General features: G+C 40.2%; 1 protein-coding gene across 1 annotated transcript in view; it reads right to left on the reverse strand.

The window, feature by feature from the left end:
* CTPS1 (CTP synthase 1) overlaps positions 1-13,784 on the reverse strand; it is a gene marked incomplete in the record, with an annotated part of 606,469 nt that overhangs the window by 66,288 nt on the left and 526,397 nt on the right. The window contains 1 exon segment of the mRNA XM_044060229.1: positions 5,160-5,256. Coding sequence (XP_043916164.1) covers positions 5,160-5,256 — 97 coding nt within the window.

The raw sequence follows: 13,784 nt of genomic DNA on the forward strand, positions 1-13,784 counted from the left end.
TTTTTAGAATGTGGAGGGTGGAAGCCTCCTGTCTTCATAGGATAGTCTGCCAGCTGCTGTTTTGTGTTTTTGTCCTACAAATCTTGCCTATGCAGGAGGGCACCAAAAGAAAGTTCCACAACTTATGAAATAAAGACTTAACATTTCTGGAATTAAATATTTACTGCTTTTGACAGGTAAAGACCAAAACTAGATGAAGATCTCAATACACATACCAGTGAATCCTTTGAACTTTCTTTGCTGTAAGGGCCTTCAAATATTTTTAACCATAAGATGTGCTTTGGGTGGTTTTCCACCTGGAGTTTTCCTTGAGGGTGCACTCTCTCCTAGTGGAGATACATTTTTGGCCATAATCAACTTCAAAATCATCATCATCTTTCCATCACTGTACTTCATCCCATTTTGCTGACTTGTATGATATGCTTTACATCAGGAGTACATTATGTTTCGTAACAGAGTCAGGGGTACTGCATGTGAACAGCTCCTAGTTCAATGTGAACTTCTTCTACATGTGACACTAGCACTTTTCTATATCTGCAATATTGGCTGAAAAAAAAATCATGTTACAGCAATTCTTATGTCTTTCTGTAGCTTTAACAGAAGAATGCATGGCTCATTTCAGATGATTCATTGCCAGAGATGAACACAGTTCCATTAGTGGTGGGGATGTTGAGTTAGAAAGATTTATTTTACTTAATATTTAACTTTGATCATAGCTTTCTGTCCCAAGAAAGCTATTTTGGGCAGTGTAGGGTCATGATGACAGCCAGTTCAGAAAGCAGCAGAAAACAGTGCAGGGAGAGGAGTTAGCATTTTGACTACAGAAACCAAGAAAAATGTTCAACCTGAAAAGTAGAATAGACTTGCATTAGAAATTCTTCTGTGGGTTAAGAAAGTCAAAACCATTTTCCTTTTTTCCTGCAAGGGGATATTCACTATGGTTCCTATTTGAAAGGGACAAACCAAGATTTGGTTTTATGCTAGTTTCTTCCCAGGTAGGGAAGATTCTTTATCAAGCTACATGACATAATTTACGTGTTTTTCTTGGCCATCTGTCCACTTTGTCTACACTAACTGAAAGGCAATTCTGCTGAAAGTGCAAGCCTCCACTTAATTGGGGAAGAGGGGGAAAGTTTTGCCAATTTGCATCTTTGGGGAGGGGGCTACCTTGCTCTTCTGCTTTTTCATCTGCCACTTCCCACAGGCCTGCTTCCTCATCAAAGCCCTTTTTATTTTTAAATGGTCTCACCTTGAATTGTTTCCTACAGAGGAGGCAAAAGCTTAGTAGGGTAATTTTTTTTTTTACTATGAGGATTGGCAGATAAAATTATTTAAAGGAGTCCATAGGCTTACAGTTTTTGAAGCTTTCTTGCAAAGGAAGATAAAGTTTTTGTTGTGGAGTATTCAGCAACTGCCCCCTTGACATCTTATGGTAAAACCGGAATTCGGAGCTACACGTCTTAGTATTATACCTGTAGCTGTGCCTCTACTACAGGCATCAATGACACTGCACTCACATTTGATCACGTATTTACTCATCTCAGAAGCTGTTTGGGGAGGGGGTTTTTGTAATTGTACTTCTCAGGCTATAACCTTAATCAGCCTAAGGATTCCCATTACAAATAAGGACGAATCTGGCAAGCTTACTGCTCTGAAGGCCATGGCTGGAGAAAACATATTTTTGCCAGTTCTATTCAGTACTCCTCTCTTTGTATCGTTTGACAGCACAATGAGCCTGTGTGTAAGCTTTGAGCCTCTGGCAGAGTCAATGGAAATCAAGTACCATTCATGACATGAATTATATACATGCATTTAAAATTCAGACATCTTTAGTGCTGGAAACTGAGTATGGCTCTAAAAAGGCTGATTAGAAACAATCTCCCTGGATCACTGGAGGTACTGCAGCAGAATATGGTTCCTTAAGTCTCATGAGGTCCACATACATTTTATGGCAGTCAAACAACCTCTCTGGTACACAACTTAAATATTCTCCAAGTTTAAGATCTCTCCTAATGAGACATCATCTTAGTTGTTGAGATGGAAGATATGGCCTCATCATGTATGTCACTACCAAAGAAGAGGAACCAAGACAGTGGGTCTAACCTTTAGAGGAGATGAAAAAGGAATCTCTAATTCTCATTCTTAGGCTGGGGAGCCACACACATCAGCAAACCACTGGTAGCTGAAAGTCAATGGGACAGTCAAATACCTCTCTCACCTTTCAGTCCTCAAGCAGGTAACAAGAGCAGTTTCATTTTGCCAAGAAAAGGATGGGGGAGAAAGCTTCAAAGCAGGTTGCCATCCAGAGCTTCTCCTGTCCAAGACTATAAGGACGTCTTGGAAGGAGAACCCATTTGTTGTTGTCTAAACCAAGCTGAATTGTCTGTTGAGGGCACGTTGAGTCTAGTATCTGTCCTGGAGATCAGTGTGTGTCTAACAAAACTCCACAGTGGATGTCTGAAAGTTCTAGAATTCGGAAGATGCAGATATTCTGAAAGCTGATCTACAAAAACTAACTACCTGGTACAGCAGCAGTGATTCCATATTTAATGTCAATAAATGCAGCAACATCTTCATCATACCTGGAAACAAGTACACTTACAACAAAATCGGACGAGATCCTAAAGCCTAACATTAAAGACCTACTGACAATAGGAGACCAGTATTTAAATCTTGACCAGTGTCATTTACCAAAGTCAAAAAATCATATTCTGCAAACCTATCTGATTCTAAAGGTCACAGCAAGCCACTTGAAGGAGATCATGTATCAAAACACAAAGACTCATTATCATCTTTCGGCTGTTCCCGTTAGGGATAGCCACAGCGGATCATCTGTTTCCATTTCTTCCTGTCCTCTGCATCTTGCTCTGTCACACCAACCACCTGCATGTCCCTCTCACCACATCCATAACCTTAACTTAGGCCTTCCTCTTTTCCTGTTACCTGGTAGCTTCATCCTTAGCATCTTTTTCCCCAATATACTCATGCTCCCTCCTCCGCACATGTCCAAACCAACATAATCTTGCCTCTCTGGCTTTGTCTCCAAACCTTCCAACCTGGGCTGACCCTCTAATATACTTATTCCTAATCCTGCCCACCTTCATCACACCCAGTGCAAATCTTAACATCTTTAACTCTGCCACATCCAGCTCTAACTCCTGCCTTTTTGTCAATGCCACTGTCACCAACCCATATAACATAGCTGGTCTCACTACCCTCTTGTAGACCCTTCCCCTCTTACTGGTACTCGTCTGTTACAAATCACTCCCGACACTCTTCGCCACCCAATCCATCCTGCCTGTAACTCTCTTCACCTCTCTTCCACACTCACCATTACTCTGAACTACTGATACCAAGTATTTAAACTCATCCACCTTTGCCACCTCTACTCCTTGCATCCTCACCATTCCTCTATCCTCCCCTCTCATTCACACACACATATTCTGTCTTAGTCCTGCTCACCTTCATTCCTCTTCTCTCTAGAGCATATCTTCAACTCTCCAGGGTGGTCTCCACCTGTTCCCTACTCTCACTACCGATCACACTGTCATCTGCAAGCATCATAGTCCACGGGGACTCCTGTCTGATCTCGTCTGTCAACCTGTCCATCATCATTGCAAATAAGAAAAGGGCTCAGAGCTGATCCTTGATGTAATCCCACCTCCACCTTAAACGCATCCGTCACTCCCACCGCAGACCTCACTGTTATCACACTACCCTCGTACATATCCTGTACCACTCGTACATACTTCTCCGACACTCCCGACTTCCTCATACAATACCACAACTCCTCTCTAGGTACTCTGTCATATGCTTTCTCTAGACTCATTATACAAACTTCAAACAGGCCCCTGACATAAAAATTCACATGGCAGAAAACTGGAATGTTTTCAGGAATAGTTTGTCAGTTTTTAGATGTTACTCAAAGGTGAGCGCTGTGTGTTCCATAAAGCAATGTCTTTGAAAGTCTATGGCTAGAATGCATGACTTGTGGAAGCTAACACCAGACTGGTGAACATAATACTAAAAAAAGTGACAAATTACACAGCACCTTCCAAAATTATGGCATAATTTCCCCTTACACTCGGAATAAGTCAGCTGTTAACATTATTCAAATAAATATTTTATACATGAGAAGTAGAAAGCATCAATATGGGATTATGGTCACAAAGCTATTTGAAAGCCAATACATCAAAATTCCAACAAGCAAATCAATAAACAATTTTATACCACAGTTGCTGGCTCAACCCTTAACTAACTTCTCTGGTCTACCTCAATAGAATGTGTATTAAGGGACTATCAAGTACATGTCACAAATTTGCCACTTTTTAATCTCTGCAACTAAAGCAATTACAGCTACTGGACACCTGCAAGTACATCTCTAACTTTTAACTTTTGAGGTTAAAACTACCATAGCTACAGCAGTTTTGTTACCTACTGAGAATAAGGCCCATCTTTGAACCTCTCATCACTGCAGATTATATTCTCAATAATATCAGATTGCAGGTGATGTTAAACAAGATCTGCAGATTTACGGTTCTGGTCCCCACATTAACACCAATGCAAGATTCTCATCAAAGCAGGGTTGCTGCCAGTTGCCCAAAGGGTACAGCCTCCTGTTTCTGATCTACAAAATTTTCCTGAAATACTGTCCCATTCATCTACCTACTTAGAAAATGGGGACCTTCACTTACAGTTTATGTACTTACTCATCTAGTCCTTTTAACATTTTGTTTACTCAGAATATTTAAAAAAAAAACAAAAACTTTTTCATGCTGGTGCCATGAAGCATGGGATACATAACCACCGTCTTGGAATATACTTGCTCACCAGCTATGACACTATGGAAATGGGTGAATTATTAATTAGAAAACAATACTTACTGTAAATTTATGTCTATGCTCTTGTTTGTTTGCTGTCCTGACTACCTGTTTGCATATATAGCGTAGCAGCAGACATGTACTATTGTATCGGTTGGCACTGCCAATTTTATTTTTGTTTCACTATCTTGCACTGTAACTAGGTTCCAGCTGAACTAAACAAATAGTTAAATTAGTCAGCTAGAGGAACTAAACAATCCCAATACTAAGCAATGAGCCTAGATATCTTAAAATACTTAATTTACAAACTAATTACTAAACAAACATAACCATTCTTACTTAAGATGGAGTTTGTAGTCCTAAACATTGTTCTTCTCTTTCCCAGTCTCATGGTTCCTCCCATCTGTCCAGGGTTATGTTCTGGCATATCTATTACCTATAAATGAATAAACAAAATTGTTTTGCGTCAGCATCAACATTTACTTTACAAAATATTATCAACAACAAGAAGTGAGGAAAAGGAAGCTGTGAAGTTCATCCACTACTGACTGCACTTACTGTGCCATCAAGGTTTGGTTGTCAAGCCCATTTGTACAGATACAGACAATGCAGTCATTTATAAATGTTGTTAAAAATGTGGACCACCATTACCTACTACAATCAGCCACGAATACCAGATTGCAGTAGGTAGACACACTGCATGAACTGCAGTAAACATTACTTTCTTTTTTGCTACAAAGACATTCGGAAGATGTTGGGCCTACATACATGTGCAGTTCTAACAGCTCATTTTTACTTCACTATCAAACTGGAGTGTTTTGCCCTGGGCCTCTGCTGAAAATTGGTTTTGTTCCAAGTTGGACTTTCCCAGAAACAAAATTAAATAAATAAATTATACTTACTGGCATTTCCTCCCTACATCTGTATAAAACAAATGTGATCTTTCTACACAATGAAATGTGCCTCACCTTTCTTGCACCTTAATATGGAGATATCCCCACAACTATAATGAAAGCAGAGTGATGAAATTCTACTGAATAAGGCACGACGAACACCAAGTAAAGATGCCTCCTTTCGACTTTCAAGGCACTCAGAATCGCATGTTACAGCAGCCTGTAAAGCACACTGACTAGCAGCAGCCAGAGCCACTGAATACCCTTCCCCACCACTTAAGTCAGCAATCACTTCTGCAACTTTCCTGTAGGCTAGACAAGATGCAATAAAAGCCAACCTAGCTGTTCAGAAGGATCTTAGTATTCATATACCTTGACTAAGAATTTGCTGCCTCACCCAAGAATGACAACATCTTTCATTCATTCTTCCTGCCAATGCTCATCACTCTTGTACAGTAAATTTCAATCAAGTCAAAAACTGCTCCTCTTAAAAGTGGTCAATAGTTACTAAATATTAACTAGTTCAGACCCTTACTACTACTAAAAATAGCCATTTCAGAAAACCCATACATTTCTTTTTACGTTATGAGACTATAGACATCCTATCATCACTTCTTTACTGAATAAGTCACTATAAATATATGCTCACAAATTAAATTGCGGTAATCAATCTAACGCTCAACAAAGCAGCACATTAAATGAACAGCAAACTACTATACTGAAACAAGTTAGACATCTCAAAGTGGCACATGCTGTATTACAATAGCCCATCCCCTGCTGAATCATGCACACTGCAGATTAAACACGAACAAAACCACTTCTATCCATCTTTTAGCAACACTAAATATCTAACAAAACTACAGTTAGCTTCCACATAGTTTACTATTTGTTCAGTTACACTGCTTATATTTACAAAACAAAAATGATATGCATTTAAGCTCTACTTTAACTCTTCTCTTTATTATAATCAAGCTCTACTTGAATATTTTTCTCTTAAGGGATGTCATTTTCTAATGCTGCTTTTTCTTTCTCTTATCCAATTCCACTGTTTTTTTTTTTTGGTACCAAACAAAATCTTGCAAATGCATTAAATACAATTGTACTAATTACAAGTTTTTCATCTTATTTTTGTATTCATAAATATTTTTGTTTCTACTACTACTTTTTGGTTTGTACAACTCTGGAGCTTTTCTCCTCAGGTCTCCACTGAAATGGGCTTCTAGCTCAGTTGGACCAACCCGGTTAACAAATGGCAAATAAATATGCGTGGTATACTGAATCAATCACAGGTCAATGCAAAATGTTAAGGCTCAATGTTTCATATCAAGGGCAACATCTCACACTATGGATGAAGACAGATTTAACTACATTACTGACGTACTATTTTCAAAATAAAAGGAGGAATAAGGGCTCAAGACAGATAGGTTTGACTCTAAAAACGAGAGAAGTTACATCTCTTAGCAAGCTTATAGTACATATCAGATCAATTTTGGAATAGAACAGTGTTCTGTTCTCTTAAATGACAGCTTAATTGTAGAGAATCAGTACAAAGTAAATTTACAAATACCCAACATTAAGCAGTGATGCTATAATGACAGATGTTTCAGTGGGTCTTTATACCCTCTATTATACATATATCAGGAGTTTATTTACATTTGCCTACAAGGAGTTTAATGCCTTCTTCAGTCTTTTGGGTCTTAAAGTACATAATACTAAGGCATAAACATTACAACTTAAAGTTGTTTTGAGTCATGTAATAAAAAAACAGATCTTGTTATTTCAAACAAGGGATGGATGGTTCAATTATAGAATAAATTACTGAAATATTCTGCACAGAGGATGGCACAGTTATGGAAAAAAATTAAGTCTTTGGATGATTGTGCTGGGGCTACGATGTTTGATCCAAGAATTACTGAAACAGTGCTCTGTGAAAGCTGTAAAGCCTGAACACAACTTAACATCTCAATTCAAACCAGTCCAAATGTCACTTATTACAAACACTGTAAAGCTCAATTATTTTCTATTATAATACACGTACATCTAAGTTAGGCTTGTTTGGTCTTTCTCATTTAATTAAAAACTACTACCTCTAGGCTTCGACTCCCTCAGATTGCACAGAGTCCCTCAGATTGAACATGTTCCATTTATTGATAATATGCTTGCCCCTTCCTGTTTTTACTCATTTTATCTCAGACTGTCAATGTTCTAACATACTATTCATTACTTCTGTAAAAACAGGCAATTACTTGATTTCCACTTTCTTGTAATACTTTACTACTAAAAATATACATATGAACAATTTAAGGGCAGGGCAGAAACAGATGACAAACTGACACAGGTACATTCTGACCATGAAATAACAGATCTCCAGATCATACAGGCACTCAAAGTAAATCATACCCACCTGCATGACTAGTAATCGGGGTGGCACAAGATACCTTTACATCTAAAACTTGTGCTTCATAGAATATATAGTTGAAAACCATGAAAGCCATTTTTAGGGGCTTTAATGACCTCTGACACTCTAGGCAATAGGAAGCCATCCTTGGTTTTTTTACCAGGAAAGTATCCATGACCGCTGGAACCCAAGGATGCGGTCCCCACTCCCCTTAGATTCTGCAGTTAGGTGCAGAATCAGACAGAACTGTGGGAAATAATGCAGGATACGCTGCCAAGTCCCCCTTGTCTTACTGCACTCAGCAGAGAAAAGCAACATTTTCCCCTGTGAAACCCTGCGACATATAGAGAAAGCCCTGACTATGACCCAGTCGACCAGTATTCAATTAGTGGCACTGAAAACGCCATGTTTGTTAGTGCTGCTCACACTGCACACTTTGTCGAGTAAGGATAAAGATGAGCAAAAAAGCCAACACGTCTCCTCTCTTGACCAGGCTGACCACTGTTAGCCAAGCAGGCTGCATGAAGGGACAGGAACTTCACTAGGACCTGGCATCTGGCTCGCTTTCCTATTGCTCAACTACTGCCCTGCGAATACGTTGCTTGGGCACAGACGGCAGCCACTATATTAGGTCAGGAAAAGCAGATTCTTCCCTTCTGGCTCATAGGTCAATCCCCAGGGCAACACACTCCAAGAACGATCCTACCAGGTCTTCAGGAGAACATGGGAAGAGGAGATCAGGGGCATCTACTACCACAATCACTTCCCCTGGAATACAAAAGTACGATTCTCTATCTATGGTCCACTACCAGGCCCACATCCCCCTTTGAAAGGCATATGCAGACATGCATCCTTGTTTCTTTAAGAACATGATTGGCTGGGGGGCAATCAGTCAAGTTTCAGTTCACATTCAGCTCTATCAGGTTCATGTTGTGTCCTCTTCTGTTCTGGAGGTTGCTTTTTCCACGAGATGTGAAGAGGTAGGCTTTTCATCAAACCAGTGCTGCATCCTTTGTTAGGACCCTGTTACAGAATTCAGCTGCAGGTATAGAAGGCCCACAACGTGAATGGTTTGAACTGTCCCAGTACCAACAGTCTGACCCCAGATGATTTCTGAGAATATAGTAACTCTGCAGCCACAAACACCTCATATTCCACTGCAAAAGCACATGCAAAAAGCAACAAGATCACAGCCAACATTAAGCCTAGGTAGCACACGAGAGTTGTACTCTTCACACTCAGGTTAATTTCTCCAAGTCTTTTGGGTTTCTAATACAATGACAGGAATGGACTCCATTCCCATGTCAGGGTACAATTTAAGTACCTTAAATTGTTTCAATCTCTGATGCTAGTTAAAGATCACGTGCACACTGCTGTAGCTAAAATTATGTACTGGAATTCTCATTTCCTACTCAACATTACCTTTTACTTACCTTTTGCAGTGTTGAGATAATTTGCAGCCTACATTCTTTTTAAATAAAGCAGTAAAAGCCATCCTCCACATAGGAAATATGTTCAGCCCCCTACTGATGCATGTGCAGGAAGTGGTGGATTCTTTGTGGATGCGGTGATATCATGCCAGGGGCAGGAAGCATGAATGGCTATAGTATGTATGAGGAAAGGCAAAGTTAAAATGTAGAAAAAAAAAAAATAAAAAGGCAAAAATGTGGAACCTCTGCTGTGATTAGTCAAAGCACACAGTATGATTAATAGCTTCCTGGGCAACATTCCTTACAATGAGGTTCAGTTTAGAGGTTTAATAATGGAAAGTACCTTCATAAACTGCAGCACTGTTTGAAATGCATGCAACTGCTTATTTCACCCAACAAAACTCTTTCCCCTTCTACTACTACTTTGAGCCTCTTACACCTGGTAGCTAACCTTGATTTGATAGTTACACTTTTTTACTTATTTGGGTAGTCCACTCCTGCACCTTACTTTTGAATTACAAGTATTGCAAACAGGATTCAGCGATGCAAGTTAAAAAAAACATTTTTTTTTTGTTTTTAGTATTACAATGCTGAGCTGTCCCTGAAACACTATGCACACCTATATGGTGCCACTATCGCTGCATCATGAGTGCGACCAGCCTAATGCAAATTGAGGGCATCCATAGCAGCAATCAGAAAGATCTAATTAAGTGTTAAAAAGCAAATAAAAATGGAAGAATTAATGAGTGGAAAAGCAAAAACCACGTCAGCAAAACATTACAATGGGAAAAAGGTGAGTTTTCATTGCATATGATCTTTAAAAGTGTTTTCTCGGCACATGCAATGTGCCCAGAATTGATGACTCCAATTCATATGGAGTTATATTTGCATCTTCAGCCATGTCATCAGATATGTCCTCCTGGGCTTTCTCCACAGTCAGAAATAACCAATACTGAAGAATGTCCATATCCAACTCAACCCTATGAAGGAAAGCCTCTCAGCTGAGATAATACTGGCCTTCTTACAACACACCCAAGGACTGCAATCACAGACATACCCAATCTAACAAGTTAGCATGGAGTTCCTTGACAAATCATCAGGATCACTGAAACTAATGAAAATATGGTGCCATTTCTCCTGTAAAGTATTCATTATAGGGCCAGCACCTCTGAACTCTCTCCAAGAGTTAAACAGACCAAACAGCTTCACTGTATGCTGAAAGTAGTGCCCTTAACATAAATCAAAAGAACCTCAAAGGGGAACCCAAGATTTTCAAGTACCTGAAGGCATTCATCATGCCCAATAACCCCACCCACATGCAGGTGGCAATATAAACACAGCACCTTCAGTCAACATCTTTAACTTGATTACACCAGATGTGATGACTGAAAGCATATGAGGCCCAGCATGGGATAAAATCTCCTACCTCTTTTGGAAGCCAGAAGTATACAGGAAAACTTCCGGCCTTATTATGAAGGAAGGAGCTCTGAAGTCCCTTTAGGGTGTAGTACCTAGAAAGAGCTTGGTGTCTAAGTTGAGTTCTTTCTGTGGGATGATCTAATACATGACCAGTCACGACAAGGTCAACAGCACATTGTTCACAATGTTCTTAAGTGGTGGCCTGTCAATTTGGGCATACCTTGATAATAAACATCTGCCACCAGAAGTCAGGACCTGTGACTGACAGGTCTGTGGAATGGACTTCACAGAAGACTTATCTAGCACTCATGAGAAAGCAAAACCACCTGCCGCTGTAGAGATTTTCTTCTAGAATGAAAACTTGAATGTGGGTACAGGCTTGACAGAATACACGTGGAGGCTTGGGGGGGGGGGGGTTGCTGAGACAGTCTAACTTATTGAAGGTCCACAACCACATCTTGGTCTTTACAAACAGAAAATGCACCACAAACTGGGGGGGGGGGGGGGGGGGAGGGGGGGGGGCATCTAGGATGGCCTGTCAAATCTCTGCATTGCAGCAGGAAACCTTAAATCTTGTCATTTTGTGTAGGCATGCATCCAAGCCTGCTTCCCTAGTGACACGAATTTCAATCAAAAAGGCAGCAGGCCACACTTCAGAAACCACATTACCAGTCTTCACTTGCTTTATTTAACCTAGAAGTTAGAAAGGATGAGTTTCCAGTGTCTAGTCCTCAAGGCAAGCCTGAAATTTCTAACAGGTGACAAAAACATTTAAAACTTCATTAAGATTATTCTGATCAAAAGCCATCCAATATAAAAATAAGATACAAATATCACACAAACTGCAACTGTCACAATTAAAAAAAAATGTAACACCATCTTTCCAAACGTCTTGCACAGGATTAAGGTGCACCTTTCTGAGCAGATGATATTTTAAGGACCTCTTTAAAAGACGCTTTCACATGCAAGATGCCAGGAAGTTAGTTTAATTCTGCAGGACTGGTACCAAATAAGCAAAAGAATATTAGCTAGATGTTTCAAGGCAAGTCTGTACAATCACCAAAACTCACCAAACAAACTGAAGCTGGCAGATTAAAGTTCAGGGAGTTAAGAGCTCAGTAAATTAAGGAAAAAGATCTGAAAAACTGACCCCCAAACAGCCACTGCAGGCTTTGCAGCACAACATGCCCTCCAACACCCTGTCCACAGAATTCTGCATCTGGTACAGGTGAGCAGATCAGATTCATGAGACCAAAGTACAAAGCACTGCCATAATCAAGCCGAGAAGAAAAGTACAGTTGTGTACACTTACCATAAATGTAAGAGTGTATTCACTGTTGCAGTCATTACATTTGGGTAATCTGCTGGCAGGTTGCCCTCGGTCGGCCTGAACAAAGTCTTGGGTCCTGCGTCAGTTGCTGTCCCTTCTTCCATGACGTCAGGTTTTAAAACATGCAGCCGACGCCATTACATCAGTTTTTCTTGACCCAGATGTCAGGTGCCCCCCAAATGGGGATCAAAAAAAAAAATTATATATATATATATATATATATATATGTATATAATTTAAAACACAAAATATATATCTGAAACAAAAGCAAATACACCAAAAAGGCTTTTAAGCATAGTAAAAGGAAGTAGAGGTGCAGTAAGAGAAAAACAGGGGCTGGAGGGTGGGTGACCAGGACTGCAACAGTGAATACACCTGGACATCTACAATTAAGTGTATACAACTGTACTATTTTCTTCGTGTTTCACTGTTGGTCATTACATTTGGGTAAATTCCCAAAGCTATGGTTGGGAGGATGATTTATACAGCATTAGGAGCAGCGATAAGGCCCTGCAAGACAACAGTGGCAAAGCCAGTTCTGGTTTTAGAGAAGAGAGATAAATGGTAATGTTTGGTGAACGTATGAACTGAGCACCAGTTAGCAGCTTCTAGAATGTCTCCGGTAGGAACCCCTCTGAGAAAAGCTGCAGAAGTAGATGCAGCCCTGGTGGAATGAGATCCGATCCCCTTGGGGATAGGTTTACCATGGTGCATATAGCAGAAACGAATACAATGGCTTATCCATTTGGAAATGGTCTGCTTTGAAATGGCCTTTCCCTCTGCCCCTGCAGCAAATGCCACCAATAGTTCAGATTTTCTTAAAGAAGTTGTCTGTGTACATCCAATGAATGCAGAATCCGCTCACCCTTGTTTTGTGGATTGGGAAAGAAAGTTGGCAGATGAATGGTCTGATTAAGAGCCAGACTGGATACCACCTCAGGCAAGAAAGATGGATTGGTCCTGAGAGACACCCTGTCCGCATGAAAAATAATGAAAGGCTCCACTGCCATAAGAGCCTGTAATTCAGAAATCCTTCCAGCTGAAGTGACTGCTAAAAGGAAAGCTGTTTTCCAGGAGAGAAATTTTAGGTCTGCAGTAGCAGCTGGCTCAAAAGGAGGGAGAGTGAGTTTTTCCAAAACAAAATTGAGGTTCCATGCAGGGGTTGGCATTCTCCTGGGAGGTTTTAAGATTTGGCCACTCTGATATACTGTTTCAGCAGAGGACGAGAGAAGAGGGGAGGGGTTCTGTGTTGTAATGAGCTGAAATGGCAGAGGCATGGATTTTTATGGAATAGGCCCTTGTGAAGCATCTCGGTTAAGTATTGCAGAATCTGAGGAATATTGGGCATTGCTGTGCTTATTTATTTCCTCATGATTGGTTCCAGGCACAGAATCTTTTCCATTTGTCAGCATAAGATTTCCTAGTACTAGGCCTTCTAGTCTCCAAAAGGACATCCATCACAGGTTTGCTGAGGGATGTCAAGGGTGAAATTAG

The sequence above is a fragment of the Protopterus annectens genome, chromosome 1.part2 (assembly GCF_019279795.1).
Source record: "Protopterus annectens isolate FY-2018-M chromosome 1.part2, PAN1.0, whole genome shotgun sequence".
NCBI lineage: Eukaryota > Metazoa > Chordata > Ceratodontiformes > Protopteridae > Protopterus > Protopterus annectens.